The 17,672-nt window shown below is 35.0% G+C and overlaps 1 protein-coding gene across 1 annotated transcript; it reads right to left on the bottom strand.

Moving 5' to 3' along the window:
- Positions 1 to 382: 382 nt before the first annotated feature.
- LOC139900439 (uncharacterized) lies at positions 383 to 1,279 on the bottom strand. Its single transcript, XM_071883211.1, has one exon. The coding sequence runs from the start codon at positions 1,277 to 1,279 to the stop codon at positions 383 to 385; it is 897 nt and encodes a 298-aa protein (XP_071739312.1).
- Between the last annotated feature and the right edge of the window lie 16,393 nt (positions 1,280 to 17,672).

Here is a 17,672-nt window from a genome sequence, read left to right as displayed (position 1 = left end):
TTTGCGTTAGGCCCAATATCATCGGCCCAGGAGCTGAAAAGTGGCCTGTTCGGGTCAACAGACCCGAAAATGGAGCAAAAATGATCACGAACAACATCTTTTATTTCAGAAGGGTTTCGTTTCATACGCCATTTATATTGAGTCCTCGGATATTACACTTGTTGTATTTTCTTTTTAGGGATGCATGGAAGAATCTTGAGTTTTCGTCGCCTTCGAGGATCCAACGGTTTCTAGATTTTTGTCTCAACATGTTTACTTTCGTGTTCTCCTTTTCGAGCCAACTTTTACGCACACCCAACCATTCATTCCTATCGTTATCACTAAGAGGAACCAGTTCGGCTTTTTGTTCCCAATCGTCCACTTTTGATTTGAGATCACTTATTTATTTATCCAAGTTACCAAACGTGTTCTTACTCCATTCCCTAAGCGCAAATTTCATATTTTTCAACCTATCTCTAAACCTACAATCTTTCTTTGAACTCATAACATTTTTATTCCAAGCATCTCTAATGATAACATTCACCCCGTCTTTATTAAACCATTCATTGAACAGCTTGAAAGGTTTCGGACCAAAATCAATAATAGAATCTTTAAGGATCAATGGGCAATGGTACGACATCTTCCTCTCTAAGGGAGTGACTAAGAGATCCTTCCAAAGGTTAATAAAGTTTTCGGATACAAGAAAACAGTCAAGTTTGCTAAGTTTACAACCATCATCACTAATTCTCGTAAATTTCCTTCCGTTAATAGGTATCTCAATCAAACTATTTCTAGCTATAAACTCATTGAATCTATTCGCGCGTCTTTGGTGAAACACACAATTTAATCTATCCGAGTTATCACTAACCTCATTGAAATCGCCGCATAAGACCCATGCCGAATCTAAACCCGCCAAGAGATTATCTAAAGAATACCACATACTTTTCTTCTTCGCATCACCATGAGGACCATATACATTCACTATAATCGATTCATGACCCGAAACTACCCATTTACCACGAAGTGCTATAAAAAATTCACCATACAAACAATCCGTAGCATTGAAGGTTTTAATATTCCAAACAACCAATAACCCACCCGATTTTCCCACCGCATCTTTTTGAATAAAACCTACATCCATACTACCCCATAATGCATAGATATATTGACTCTTAATTTGTTTACTTCTAGTTTCTTGTAGTACCAATAAATCTGGATTCTCACTATAGTAAAGACTTTTTACCCAACCAAACTTCCCTTTAACCCCAAGGCCACACACATTAAGTGTAATAATCTTCATAATTAAATAATAGGAAACAAGAAAGGAGGCGAGAACTTACTAAGGGTTGAGGCGAATCCACCTCAACCCGAGTTGTTCACCAAAATGTTTTACTTCTGCACTATTAATAGAATTCACTTTCGATTTTATGCTCCCACTTTTCTGTTGCGAATTGCACGATTGGTTATTGGATCTAGGTTTAACTCCACAAGATTTGCACTTCACTGTATCATCTAATTGAATGCCCCTGCATGCCATTGATTTCATACGCATAATTCGGGATGAAGCCCTATGGTTACTGATTGCCTTCCAGTAGCAGTGAATGCAATAGGAGATATTGCTTGAACTGTTTTCCCTTCGTGATTTTAAGTTTTTAGATGAAACAGAATGCCTATTGAAACAGTTTTCACTCTTTGATCTTCGTAACCCAGAGTTATTGGAGGAGCCCAAGTTGTTTGGATTAACTGGACGATCTGGAATAGCCTCTTTGGCTGCCATCTCCACAGGCCCATTAGTCGAACCCTCCTTTTTCTTCTTTGAAAGCTTTCTAATTTTCAGCCCATCAATTCCTACCCTAACTGGACTGCCCCCACCCTTTGGACCAGCTTGTATCTTTGGCCCATTAGCTTCGTCAGGCCCAACCTCATAACTTGGAGTGTCATTCGGGGTTTTGGTGCTATTGGGACCCACATTATCAACACCAACATCACGCATGTAATCATTGTTTTTTGTATTGGGACTAGGGTTAGCCATTACTTTTGTATGGGGACTAGGGTTAGGGTTCGTTTCTGCCACACACTCTTCAGATTCCCCAAAAATCTCATTGATCCCAAGACAACCAGACTCTAGGTCTTCCACAGGTGGAGATTCCATTGCCGGATCACTAGCTCCGGTGACCTGATTATCGTAGACCGGAACTGTAATTCCGATAACCCATCATCACTAGGACACAAAGAATTATAACTGTTTTCATAATCATCAGATTCATCAGAACCAATGTTTGATTCCGTTTCACCATCAGATCCATCAGAATCACCATTTGGAACCCCATCTGTACTTTCAAACACATTTATGGGAAGATCGAATTCTTCTTCCTGTATCTTTTTTCTTCAAAAACATGGACAAAATAAGATTTCCGTGTGTGAATGAGGCATATGTATTCATTTACCTCTCCAGGTTCCTCAAGTTTCACATAAACCCTAGCTTTATTAAGATGCTGATGACCATTAAAACTACAATTCTCCATCTCCAGGACTACTCCTCACCACTCAGAAATTGACAAAAAAGTGCTATCGTTCCAGCAGTGGATTGGAACACCTTCAATATTAAGCCAACACATGGCCTTCTGGCCAAAAATCATCATTCCAAATTGAACTTTATGAATCCAATTCCTCAATGGTTGGTCGGTTTGATTTACTACCAATGAAGCAATATCAAAAGACCTGAAGATTAACAGCATACTAAGACCACTTGTATATTTGATTGTGACATCATTGAACCCTTCTTCTAAACATATACGGTGAATATTTTTTAAAATCAAGCTAGTTCTTGCTTCACATAGCACAACCCTTTTAAGCACTTCCTGGTTGTTTTCACAGTCTTTGATCATAATTTGCTTCTCCTTCTTCTCCTGTTTCTCGAACTTTAACCCATCTTCATTCACACCTTTCTTTTTCTCATTTAATATGGCTCTTAAATCTTCCATTACATTAAAACCTTCATTCTCCTTCCTATTATTGTTCAATCTAGATCTCAAGTCTTCATTATTGTTTACCACTTCACTAAACTGCCGTCCATCGTTGAACCTATTAAACCTATTCTCCCATGGAGCAGCTCTTTGTTGAGGAGCAGCTCTATGATGAAATTTCGAATTACCAGGAGGTGCATGAGACTATTTCAGACCTCTAACTGTTGCCTTGAAAACTTTGATCGGTTCACCCTTGATCTTGATAAATTCAAGATCCTTAAGTAAACGATCACCATCATTGACTTCGCCAAATCGAACGAAGGCGAAGCGTTTCCCACATTGTAATCTTTTTGAAGCAATGGACACATCTCTAATCGAACTGAAGGTTTAACGACCCGTCAAAATCGCTATTGACGCGACACGTTAATCATTGATTCCATAGTGAGGTTTTGACCTCTATATGATACGTTTTGATAAAATATTGCATTCATTAAAATAAGTGACTTTCTAAACATAGAAAGTTATAAATATGTGGGCGAGTGCTTAGGTATAAGGAAAACCCCAAAATACATAAGTCTTTAATTTACAGGTTGACATCACAGTCCAATTATTTATTACACAACGCAGTTTTATTTTGAATGCAATAAACTTTGTACAAAGCATGAGAGACTCCATGCAGGCAACAAGCACATCACAGCGGAAGCAGTCTAAGGACATGAGAATAAAACATGCTAAAAAGTCAACACGAATGTTGGTGAGTTATAGGTTTAATTGCTCGAGTCATAAACATATATAAAGATAGACCACAAGATTTCATCTAAAGTTTATCAATAGATTCTACGTAACAGAGCACCCTGGTAACTAAACTTAACGATATAGTGATAATTACCCCATTCGTTTTAATACACGCAAACCAACGTGTCTTAAACTCAAATAACATACGTCCGTTAAAAGGCTAGCGCTCTAGCTCGGACGGGGATGTCAAGCCCTATGGATCCATATACAATTATTCGCGCCCACCAGTCCATATCCTATGTACTGGTAGCTACTAGTTACCAAAGCTAAGGGATTTTCGGTTTAACTCAGTGTAGAATTTAGTATGTACTTGTGTCTTATTGCGTTTAAAATAATTTGCATGTATTCTCAGCCCAAAAATATTTAAAGTATTTAAAAAGGGAGACTATAAACTCACAGTTCAATATTGAGACTCAATATTGTAGGCAAATTGCGTAGACGTAATGATGGTAGACGACTGTATGGTTGGCCTTGGTTTCAAGAACAATACCCCGAACAATACCCAATAGTTCCTTAGCTTAAAGAGGTTTGAAACCCGAATTAAAACACCCTCGAATATACTTTATTATTATTAAACTTAAAATTAAAATTATAATTATAATTATAAATTTAAATTTAAATTGAAGAAGAATAAGAAAGAGTTGAAAAAAATCGTCGAGCAAACTAGTGTATTTATAATACTTTTCCATTTACTGTAGCTCATGCGATCGCATGAGTTTTCAGTGTTTTTGCCATGAAATCGCATGGCCGCCTTATCCGTTTTTGTTTGCTAGTTCGTCGACATCAAATAGTGTTTAATGTAGCAAATAGTGTTTACTGTAGCAAATAGTGCTACTGTAGCAAATCACTGTAGCAAAGTCGTTTTCACTGTAGCAAAATACGGTTTCACTGTAGCAAATAGTGTTTTACTGTAGCAAATAGTGTTTACTGTAGCAAAGTAGTTTTTACAGTAGCAATTAGTGTTTTACTTGTACATCTTATAATATATATATATATATATATATATATATATATATATATATATATATATATATATATATATATATATATATATATATATATATATATATATATATATGTATGTATGTATATTTACATAATATTAAATCATATAGAGAATTTGTTTAAATTAGTCGAAATTTTTCGGGTCATCACAGAAGGGTTTGAATAGCCTCCAGAAATCAATCACCACCCAAGACTCCGGGAAATTGTAGAACATGTACTATGTTAGTTGATTGCCACCTGAACGCTTGTGTCGGATTTCGTAGTCACCCTTGTATTCTTCCCTGCCTCTAACCGTGCCAGCCCTCACTCGCTCTTTCTCTTAATTTTCTCTCACTATACTCTCTCTCTCTCTCTCTCTCCCCCCATTTTACCCTTTTTAAGTTATATGAAAGGTATTTATATTATGTAATGATATTACCAAATTAATTATATATAATTAATTATGAAAGGACTAACTACGTATTTATTTAAATATTTAAATTCAAGTATCTAATACATTACTCCGTATTGAATTAACTATGATTATTTTTTTAATATTTTACATGTTAATATTTTACTTTAAAAAAAACATTTTATGAATATATTTAGATTTTGATCAATGATGTTTAGGTTTGGACTAATTGTCAATATGCGTATTATAATCATAAACTATAAGAAAATGTTTAAAGTATATAACGAAACCTTTTTCAGCAGCATAGCGCGTACACTTATAGCATGTAAATATATTCCCAAAAATGGGCAATGCATGTGAAATTTGTATCATATGAAGTCGTAATCGTAGAAGTTTCATAAAAAGCATAAAGCCCGGAGCCAATCGCAAGTAACCTATTTCTAGTTCGTACTAATATAACTTAAGTACTAGTCAATTCGAGAAAGTAATATAAATCGCATCATCTTACTCTACCAGAGATACATGACTTTTGATCGTGAAAATTATTTGATCGTATGTTTAAAGGTGTATCATTTGTCGTGGGTTAGGTCGGCGTAAAGATGATTACTAATCTCTCTTCAAGGTCTTGATTTGGCGCCCTCTTTTTTACCGATATACGAGTTGGATTTTCAAGTATGTTGGTTTCTTAGGAGAACTCATGAGGATGATATCTCTCAGGTTTTGGCGGTTAGGTAACAAACGGGAACGCATACATTTGAAATTGACAATGGTAATTATGAGAGGGGAAAGTGTAACACCGGCCATATTTTTTTTAACACATCGGAAGACTTTTAATATAAAATAACACAACCACAACATTATTAAACAAAGCCATATCATATTGAGTTTATAAATACATCATGGTGTTACTTATTACAAAACGTTTTATCATAGAGCACGAAATTATCTACTAGCATGACAATTACTATACTACACAATGTAATCAGAATAATCCACGGTAGCATGACTTGCTACTTATACTCTATCTGAAGATGGATCCACTCAACAATTACCGGCAACAGCTCAGATTCTGACTACTGAGCTTTCTCTTTGTTCTTTTCACTAGAGAATAGACATAACCCAGTCAGTAATCAAGTCTTGATATTATCTCAACAACAAGACATCAACATAATCACAAACACCTAAGCATTTAAACAAACTAATCTATCAACCGTACGAATGACACTCACTCGCACGTTTGAGAAACTTCAACCATGCGGTTGACACCTTACTCGTACGTTTGACTCGTATCCAAACATCCAACTCCACAATAGCAGATCTGTACGGTTGACCTCACGAGTGATCAGGGACTCGTACAACTCACATCTTAGTCGTACAGTTTAGCTATTCAATTCAATCAGTTCAAATCTCAACTTACTCGCATGATTCACCATACTCCCAACCGTATGAGTGAAGGCTCTCTTGTGCGAGTGACGAAGAACAGCAGCAGCTGCCATGACGGGTTTCAACCCAAAAATAACTATTTGTGATGCTTCTGTCAAATTGCTTGCTCACGAAGCACATACTATACATATAGATCATATGGAAAGCAGCAAACAACACAAATAACGTAAAATAATCAAGATCTAAGCTAGTTTATACATAAAACCCATTTACATCCAAAAACCCAATTATAATATGAATCACAACATGAATCTAAGTAAAACTTACCTTGCGACGATCACAAACACACAAGGAACAGATTACAAGTTCAATTTCCAACAATCTAACAAGCTTTGATCTTTAGGTTTTGAGTAGCGATAGAAACAAGGTACGGGTGTGAGAGTATTTTTTTTAAAATGCAAGAAGCATCCAGACTGTTCATATACATGGATGATAACCCATACCTCATGTCACACGGGTATTTACTAGTTATCTGTAATCTTTCGTACTAAGTTAGGCAGCCCTAATAGAATCCAATTTAAACAAATGAACATGTTCTATGACCCTTGTCACAAACTGGTCTTAACCATATTCATAATTAATAATAAATATATTATTAAAATAAAATCTTATAATAACACATAAACAAACTTAAGGGCATAGTCGTCATCTTACGTCCAGCCCAGTCAACAGTCTGTTACAGAAAGTTTGTTACTTGCAGGTTTGGAACAGGTAGACCAAAGTGTTAGGTCGGATATTCCAGGGTATTTGAAATATGTGGGCAGATTTGAGTTTCTCTCACTAAAGAAATTGGTTAGAACGATGTCGCGTAGAACACATTCGACCGGTGTTGGGGGGTTTTTGATTGATGGTTGGTTCCACAAAACTGGTTGATCTTCGGGGTGAGGAGACCATGACAACTCTAATTTAGGGAGAACTCTGAGAACTCCATTTTTGTTCGACTTGCTAGTGTTTGAATTGGGTTTTTTCATTTGACTTGCTCTTTTTTGTTCAACTTGCTCTTTTTTGTTCGAATTTAAGAGTGTAGAACAAAGTGTAGAACACAAAATTGTTCGAATATACATGAAATTGTTCGAATTCAGGAGTATGGAACATAAACTTGTTCGACAAACACCTATTTTTGTTCGAATAGAGATTTTTTTTGTTTGACTTCATGGTTTTGTACAACGAAAACGTGATTTCATATGCATCTAAAAATTATTCGACCAGTACACAAAATTGTTCGCCGTCCTATTTTTTGTTCGACTTGCTTGTTCTTAGGGTTCTTCCAAATCTAATAGTTCTCATTGAATCCTTTGACTATATATCTATAATCTATCTATAACATACAATAAATCGTGAACATTAGTCTGACATGTCAGTCTATAAACATCCCTTAATCATCTATGATGACGTGTTAATCTCTAACATAATTCCAATTAACACTAATTAACATCTCACGTATCCACGCTGGCACAATACCCTCCAGAAATCCCAATCCCTTCATCTGCCCAGAAATCCGATTCCTCTTTTCTCCTTCGGCTCTACGACCCATCACCTACAAACCCTAAACCCCAAATAATTCTATCCACTTCTTCAACTGTTATCTTAATCGAGTTCTTCAATCAATTTAGGAATCGAGTTCTTTGATCGATTACTTGATCGATCTATTCATTCGAATTGCTATTCAATTGTTAAAAATGATTTCGCATTCAATTGAATTAAAGATGATAGGCTATGCAAATTAAACCCATTATAAATTTTCAATCAAATGCCCATTTTAAATCTTTCGTATTGTTAGTCTGTACTTTGAGGGAGTCAACGTCATTCTTGGGGGATCTGATAACGATGGCCAGAGGAAGAATCGAAACTCTCTGTCGTGACCACCATGTAAGGTATGTTCATCGAAACATACATTTTTTTGTATGAGATGCATGTACAGATAAGAGGCATATTTATAATATATGATCGTGGATTATTGTGTTTTATATGGATTAAAAAATGTTTTCAAGCATAACTATCAATTTTGTGTATGTGCATCAGTTCAATTTTCTTGACAATTTTACATTTTTCAAGTTTTAGAATGCATAATATCTCAGGATGTGGCATATAATGAAAACATAATTAAAACATCTATTTATATTTTATTTTTACGATTAACTGTGTAAGTTCCTGTTGTATGTTGTACATTTAACAGTTGCTGCAAATAACATTATTTTCAGAGCATGTGTCAAAGAAAAAAGCAATATAAATAATTGACAAAAAATTTTTGTTTTAAATTCGGTTATACGAGATGTTAATCTTAAATTTGCTCTTTCATATTCATGATATTGGCAATATATTTTTATATATAGTAATATTAATATCAATGATATCAGCAAAGTCATAGATATGAAAGAACTGGAGGTTCAGAAGTTGTGAATTATTGTTCGAAGGAACTATCTTCATTATGTGAAGAAGTACCGAAGGCAAGGCCGCCGTTTTGGTCATAATGTTACAAACTTGGTCACAGCGCACTTCAGAATCACTAAATTTGGTGTCAAATGTTTCCAACACAGGTACGAGAATAGGCACTCAAACATTCTTGCTCACATCTCACCATGTTTCCGTGTGATGGAAGGCGGTCATGTCACCATTGGGCAATGCAGGTATGCTCATCTTGAATAATTTTTCAGTTCACACGGTGATTTTTTGTTTGTCCTACAAATATATGTAGTTGTTTATAATGCACATAATAGAGAATTTAATTTTTTTTTCCATCTTGTATTTGACTTTTTACAAATACCGTTAAACTATTGGTTTAGTAGACCATTGTCGAAGACAGGGAGGTTCTACGACTTGAAGGTTTCCAGCAGGATCTTCAGGCGGTGGGAAAAAAACAATCAGAAGAATATAAACGAGCCTTCAACTTCACTACTTTTGCTTTGATGTAAAAGTTTTTGATAACAAAATTAGAGTTTTTTTTACCATCTACCTTATTAACTGTTGTTTTTTTATTATGCTTGCACTTTTAAGTGTTATTTAAGATTTATATAGAATTATAGATAAAATTTTGAGCTTTTGAGCCGTTATCAAACATTTATGAAGCCACATTCGAGCATTTTATGAAACGGATTTTTAGGGTAACTAATACATGGTGTGACTTAAGTTCATGGACACACATGATCAAGTGCATCAAATGAGATTCCATTAACAGAACTACAACTTTAAATACCATCACGACCCTTTGACCCGTTTGGCCCTTTTGCGTCAAATTGGTTAGTTATCACTTTGAGGATTTGTAGAGTTAGTTTTGTGAGATATGAATTACTCCCTGGCCCAAATACCTTGAAAATTTTTAACCCATTTTCTGAGTGCAATGGTTATCATTTTGACCCGTTTGAGTAAAGTTGAGGATTTAAAGTGATAAATATATTTAAAAGTTGATATGGAGCCGTGGAAATAATTTGGGTCAGTTTGATAAGCTGGGGAAGAACTCATTAACAATAAGTATACGAAACCTTTCTGCTTTAAAATTTTAAAACCGATTTTTTATTTATCTTTAATTTTTTTGTTACATATTTTAACGTATACTATTTTGTGCATAGAGAATGACCGCTAATGAACTAAGATATCAATCATATAAGTATAAACTTTGGGATAAAGGTTGAAATGTTGTGCACTGAGGTCCAAGATGGACGCTGATTTCGAAGCCAAGATTATAGAACTAACTGTGATGGATGAGCTGATATCTTTGTCTCAATTTTTTTTCCATTAAAGTAGTTATTTTTTGGCGTATGTCTAAAACATCCTGAAATGGGGAGATAGAGTAATTTTCTTTTTATTCGTAAGAGATAAAACACATCCTAAATCACCACATTTCAAAGTTTAAAATATACTACACATCTAATAAGTACAGTAGTTATAGTTATGCATTACTGTACTTATATTCGCAGGGGCTACTCCGAAGGGAGTACTGCAGCAAATGAATGTTGAAGGCTTAACGATCTATCACGTAAAGAGTCATCTACAGGTGCATTATTGATACTTTTCGGTTAATGTAAGTTTCAAATGTAAAGAAAATGTGTTTCTCCATTAAGTGCGGAAATTATTTTATCCTCATCGATTACTTATTGCAGGTCATTAAGAGAAAAAATCTTCTGTTGAAAATTTCTCATCCTTAGAGTTGAAAACGTAGGTCAAACTGTTATAATATATTTAAATTTGTTTCGAGTATAATCAATATATGAGATCTTTCTTTTCTCCTATGACTGCAACAGTATTTTGTTAAACACGGATCTAAGGTGGTAATCTACTAATCTCAACCCATGTAGTCACTTAAACATCAATGGGTTGATATGGGTTATGTTTGGTCCCAGACGGGTCAAATGGTCAAACAAGTATACAACCTCTTCAATTGATCCTAGACGGGTTAACTGGTCATACAAGTATACAACCTCTTCAATCGAAGGATTTTGGATATCAAAGGTAATTTATGCTGACCTAGCCCTGGTGCAAAACATCTATCAATCACAACTGACAAGGTCTGCTACTTTAATTGCTTATGTTAATTTCCGTTATTTTTATATATAGTCTTCATGCATTCATATTTTAAGGCCTTTAATTATTCTAATAACTAGGTTTTGTGTTTAATTGTGTTAGTATTAGTATGTTCATTAGCTACCATTACTGAGTTAAAAGTCATGTTACAAAGACTCAAAACAACCATTAGCTAAATGACTGTGGAGATAAAGATCGGTCAAATGACACATTCTCTGTAACTGTAGCTATTGGCATTTTAGCTGAATGAATTCGAAGTTGCTCGAATTGTTTATAAATTAAGCATTATATATCTACTAACCACAAAAATGTGGCAGAACTTAACCTTGCAAGAGATTGGTGGAATATATCACTGTTAGAATTGATTTATAGTTTTTGATTATTTAGAATGTAATTGTTTAGTTTTAGTTAGGAGTAATCAATTTAATACTCCGTATATGTTAAACAAGAGGGGAGTTGTTTATGAAGATAATTTAATTTTTAGAACGGAATGGATGTTATTGATTAAAGTTGTCTTGAGTGAGTTGTATAGATATAGAATGAGTGGAGAAGACTTTTAAAAGTAGGCTTTATATTATTGTAATTTGTTTGTGTTTGTTGTACATACACATTTGAGAATATAAATTACCTTTTTATAGACACATATGTCGGTTCTAATGTGTCTAGAGATATCTGATTTTTTTTACAAGCCATCTTCTTTTAACTTCTAGTTATATCTAATAATTATCTTTAAATATCTATTACTACTAATTACTTCTAGAGAAATTTAGAAAAACATTAATTTTTAACACTCCTCCTTAATGTTTTTTGAGGTTACTCCGAGCTTATTACGTAGGAACTCGAACTTGGGTCTTGGTAGTGCTTTAGTGAAAATATCTGCAACCTGCTCTTCGGTCTTGCAGTATTTTAATTCAATATCTTTCTTGGCGGAGACTTCTCGAAGAAAATGATATTTGATGTCAACGTGTTTTGTTCTACCATGAAATACTGGATTCTTTGCCATCGCGATTGCAGACTTGTTGTCGCAATATATCTTTGTAGCTTCATCTTGTTTTTCTCCCATATCTTCTAGTATTCTTCTTAGCCGTATAGCTTGATTAGCTGAGTTTGCGGCTGCGACGTACTCGGCTTCGGCTGATGATTGTGCCACTGTTTCTTGTTTCTTTGATACCCATGAGAATACACCAGATCCAAGTGTGAATGTGTATCCCGAAGTACTTTTCATGTCATCCATTGATCCTGCCCAATCACTGTCTGTGTATCCATGAAGCTTCGAGTCTATAGTGGGCTTGTACCATATTCCATAGTCCATGGTACCTTGCAAGTATCTTAGTATTCTTTTAGAAGCTCCATAATGTATTTGAGTAGGGTTTTGCATGTACCTGGATAGTAGACTCGTTAGGTACATGATGTCTGGTCTTGTTGCTGTTAGATATAGTAGACTTCCAATAAGACTTCTGAATCTTGAAGCGTCTGCTTTCTCCGATCCATCTTCTTTTCTCATCTTCTCATTGACAACTAGTGGCGTGGCGACGGTTTTGCAACCATATAGTTTAAATTTTTTCAGGAGATTTTCCGTGTATTTCTTTTGGCATATGAAGATGCCTTCAATTTCTTGACTGATTTCGATGCCAAGAAAATAGCTCATCAATCCAAGGTCGCTCATCTCAAATTTCTTTAAACTCTTGTATCATTCTCTCATTGTTTCCAGTATATATTAGATCATCGACATACAAGGAAATAATGAGAGTGTCAGAGTTACCTTGAGTTTTGATGTAGAGTGTAGGCTCACTTTGACTCCTCCTGAAACCTGAACTTGTGAAGTAGCTGTCAATGCGGCTATACCAAGCACGTGGCGCTTGTTTAAGTCCATATAAGGCTTTCTTGAGCTTTAGGACTTTTTCTCCTTTTCCTTTTTGAATGAACCCTTGTGGTTGCTCGACGTATATTTCTTCTTCTAGAAACCCATTTAGAAAGGCTGATTTCACATCTAGTTGGTAAATCTTCCACCTTCGTTGAGCTGCTAATGCCACAAGAGCTCTTATAGTATCCATTCGTGCTACAGGCGCGAAAGTTTCGTTGTAGTCGACTCCAGGCTGTTGTGAATAGCCTTTAGCTACTAGCCTTGCTTTATGTTTTTGTATAGAACCATCAGGATTGAGCTTTGTTTTGTAAACCCACTTTACTCCAATGATTTCTATATTTTCTGGAGGATCAACTAACTCCCATGTATTGTTTTTCTAGATCATTCTTATTTCTTCGTTCATAGCAGTCACCCATTTTTCATCTGTGGCTGCAACTTCATAGCTTTAAGGTTCTGTAGTTGTAAAGTTGCAAGTCTCGTATATCTCTGCTAATGCTTTGACTCTTCCAAGTGTTGATTCTGGACTTGACTCGTCTTGCGCTAAAGGTAATCTTGTTGATGGAGAAGTTGGTGTAGCAGAGCTTGTTTCACCGGTACTTTCTTGTTGTTCAAAATGCTCAACTTGTAGTGGTTGTTGGCCTGGAGTTTCCATAGATATCCGAGGCAGATATGTTTGTTTTTCAACTTTGTCCTTTTCCCAGTTCCAAGAAGCGTCTTCATCAAACTCCACGTCTCGGCTGATCATGATGTTATTAGTCTTCAGGTTATAGACTCGGTAGCCTTTAGACTGTGTGTTGTAGCCCAAGAATATTCCTTTTTCTGATTTTTCTTGGAGCTTGTGACGTTTCTCCTTTGGAATATGGATGTAGCATATAGATCCAAATACTCGCAGATGTTTCACCGACGGTTTCCTTCCACTCCATGCCTCTATCGGAGTCTTGTTTTCGACGGCTTTCATGGGGCATCGATTTAGTATATATACAGCTGTGTATACAGCTTCAGCCCAGAAACTATTTGGAAGGCCTTTTTCATGTATCATTGTTTTGGCCATTTCCATTACAGTTCTATTTTTGCGTTCAGAGACACCATTTTGTTCTGGAGTGTAACCAACTGTGAGTTGGCGTTTAACTCCTTCATCTTCGTAAAATTTATTGAATTGTGTAGAGGTATATTCCTTTCCCCTATCACTCCTTAGTGTTTTTATATAATGGCCACTACTCTTTTCTACGAAATTCTTGAACTTCTTGAATATAGTAAATACTTCAGATTTTTCATGCATGAAGTACACCTACGTCATTCTAGAATAGTCATCGATAAAGAGAATAAAGTACCTGTTTTGGTCAAGAGACGGGGTCCTCATTGGTCCACAAACGTCAGTGTGCACCAGCTCTAGTATACCTTTCGCTCTCCAGGCTTTCTCACGAGAGAAAGTTTTTCGATGTTGCTTGCCCATCATATAGCTTTCACACGTGTCAGTGATTTCTTCTATGCTTGGCAAGTCTCTCATCATATTTTTCTGTTGGAGGATTTTTAGTGCGTGAAAGTTAAAGTGACCAAATCTTCGATGCCATAGCCATGATTCTTCAACTTAAACTTTCATGGCTGTGTCTTGGATATACTGCCAACGAAGCGAAAAGTTGCGGTTCTCCATTGGCACTTCGGCTATTAATTTATAGTTGTTTTTCTTGTCACGAATAACACATGATTTATCTTCGAAGTGTAAAGAGTATCCGTGCTCCATCATTTGGCCAACACTTAGCAAGTTACTTGCTAAGCTTGGTACTAGAAGAGCGTCATTAATAGATCGAGTGATGTTATTAGTTTGAACAGTTATCGTACCTTTGCCTTTAGTGGCAACAAGCGCTCCATTCCCTAGTTTGACGCGGGACTTTACGGAGGTGTTGATACTATCAAATAACTTTTCATCTCCTGTCATGTGGTTGCTGCACCCACTGTCGATCAACCAAGTATCGTCCCTCTGTTTATTTGCGACATGACAGGCATAGAATAGCTGATTTTTGTTCTCCGGTATATCTTCACTTTCTTCTGTGAAGTTAGCTAGATGATTTTGTTTTAAACAGCAATCTTTTTCTATATGCCCAAATATTTTCAGTTATTGCATTGTGGTTTCCCTTTGTGGAAACAATCTTTCTCCAAGTGGTTTGTCCTTTTGCAAATACCACATAGAGGATAGCTTTTTCTTTTTTGATAGAACCCGGTTATGGGTTTTGCTCCTCGTCTCGAATTTTCTTCAAGGTTTCTTTTCCCCCCATTATTAGATTTTTGAGACCTTAATTTGAGTTTAGACTTAAAGGCATTTTCAAGTGAGTTTTCACTGCGCCGACTCAGTCTAGCTTCGTATGCTTCAAGAGAGTCAATTAATTCCGTTACTGACAGAGTCTCGATGTCTTTTGACTCTTCAATAGCGGTAATGACATGATCGTATTTTTCAGTCATGCTGATAAGTATTTTTTCTACGATCCTCTTATCAGTTATGTTATCTCCATAGGCTCTCATTTGATTTACTATTTCTTTAATTCTAGAATAGTAATCTTTTACGGTCTCAGTCTCTTTCATATTTAAAATTTTAAAATCTCTTCTGAGAGTTAGTAGTTTGACTGATCTCACCTTGGCATTTCCTTGAAATTCTTCTTGAAGAATTTTCCACGCCTCTTTGGCTGTTGTAGCCCCCATGATTCGTGGAAAGATAGACGGTGTCAAGGCTTGTTGAATATAGCCTAGAGCAGCAGCATTTCTTACAACATTTTTGTTGTATTTTTCTTGATCTTCTGCGGACAGAGTTTCGTCGTCTTTTGGAGTTGTAAACCCGACTTCGACAATATCCCACAAGCTTTGTGCTTGAAAATATGTCTTCATTCGGATACTCCAAAAATCATAGTTGTCACCATCGAAGATGGGACAGGAATATTGTATGCACCAACGGTAGTCATGGTGTACACGAATGAACGCCCAAACAGCTCTGATACCACTTGTTAGAATTGATTTATAGTTTTTGATTATTTAGAATGTAATTGTTTAGTTTTAGTTAGGAGTAATCAATTTAATACTCCGTATATGTTAAACAAAAGGGGAGTTGTTTATGAAGATAATTTAATTTTTAGAACAGAATGGATGTTATTGATTAAAGTTGTCTTGAGTGAGTTGTATAGATATAGAATGAGTGGAGAAGACTTTTAAAAGTAGGCTTTATATTATTGTAATTTGTTTGTGTTTGTTGTACATACACATTTGAGAATATAAATTGCCTTTTTATAGACACATATGTCGGTTCTAATGTGTCTAGAGATATCTGATTTTTTTTACAAGCCATCTTCTTTTAACTTCAAGTTATATCTAATAATTATCTTTAAATATCTATTACTACTAATTACTTCTAGAAAAATTTAGAAAAACATTAATTTTTAACAATCACTCGTACAGCGCAAAAGTAGTTCACTGAAGAATTATAGTTCTATGTTGTACCCATATATTTGTTGTTTAACCGTTTACTCTCTCGAATAGTTATATTAAGGTATGTATTCTTACATTTTCACTTCTTCATACGATTTACGTTTTTCACTTAGTTTTTATGAAGTAGTAAGTCTGTAATAGATATACGGATGTAAGTATTAACTGAATTTTAAAGTAAGTATGATCATGCTGTATACTCCCTCCATTTAAGTAGTGTATGCAACACAATACTATTGTCATAATTTTATTTTTAACATTGATAAGTACTTAAGTAGTTAATCATATTTATTGTAAAAGTTGTTTGTTGTTTCTACTATATACCAATATGCCCCTACTCAATATCTGTTACAAACCGAACCCAGTTTGACATTTGTGTTATTTCTATTAATGAAAATTACTTAATTCACATTATAATTTATGAGCAACACTACTTTGAGAAATAAGAACCAATATTGTAAATGTTTTTAAAATATTTTGTGCAATTTGTTAAACTAATCAAGCTCCTAATAGATTATTATTATATCTATATCTATATCTATATATGATTTGAAACGGTTTTTAAGAAAACGCATGGGCTCAATGGTATGTGTTAGACTTGCTAAAATTTTTGTAATTCCTTCCTTATGCTGATATAACAAAATCTGGATAGTATTCATACTTGACATTCCATGAGCTATGATTAACTACAAGTCCTTTGTATTGCCAAAAGGATTTTCTTATTGTGAAAAATTCATTGGTATGATAAACTCATTTTGACACTTTAATCAGTTTATAAACTTTGACCTGTATTAATTTATTTCTAAATTTAATACCTAACATAAAACATTACTTATATATACTAACATCTAAACTATTTGTATCACAATTTTTTTTTAACTATGTTATACATTATCACAAAATGGTTTACAAAGTAAAATAAGTAGATCAGAAATGTGAAATTTCATTTATTCGTCCTTTTGTCATTGTCTAATACAGGCCTTCGGTGTCGCTAATAACGCATTCAAATACTAATTTTTAGAGCTGCCGTGCAAAGCACGGGCTCTTAAATCTAGTGTATATTTTTTTTTTTGGGTAAAGGGTTACCCCGATGAACTTTTATTAATAAAAATAAAAGAAATTGATACAAAACATGAGGCACAGCTGCTTTAGGAAAGCCCCAAAGCCAAGCAAAACAACCATTCCTACAAAAGGACAGGCACAAAACAACCACCAAAAGAAGAAGAAAAAAACAGACTAAACT

This window comes from Rutidosis leptorrhynchoides, chromosome 3 (genome assembly GCF_046630445.1).
Source record: "Rutidosis leptorrhynchoides isolate AG116_Rl617_1_P2 chromosome 3, CSIRO_AGI_Rlap_v1, whole genome shotgun sequence".
Taxonomy (NCBI): Eukaryota; Viridiplantae; Streptophyta; class Magnoliopsida; order Asterales; family Asteraceae; genus Rutidosis; species Rutidosis leptorrhynchoides.
Note: the sequence above shows the minus strand (reverse complement) of the source record. Positions and strands in the feature narration are given on the sequence as shown.

Excerpts from the sequence above, each read along its gene's own strand:
- LOC139900439 (XM_071883211.1), bottom strand. The coding sequence starts at position 1,279 with ATGAAGATTATTACACTTAATGTGTGTGGCCTTGGGGTTAAAGGGAAG.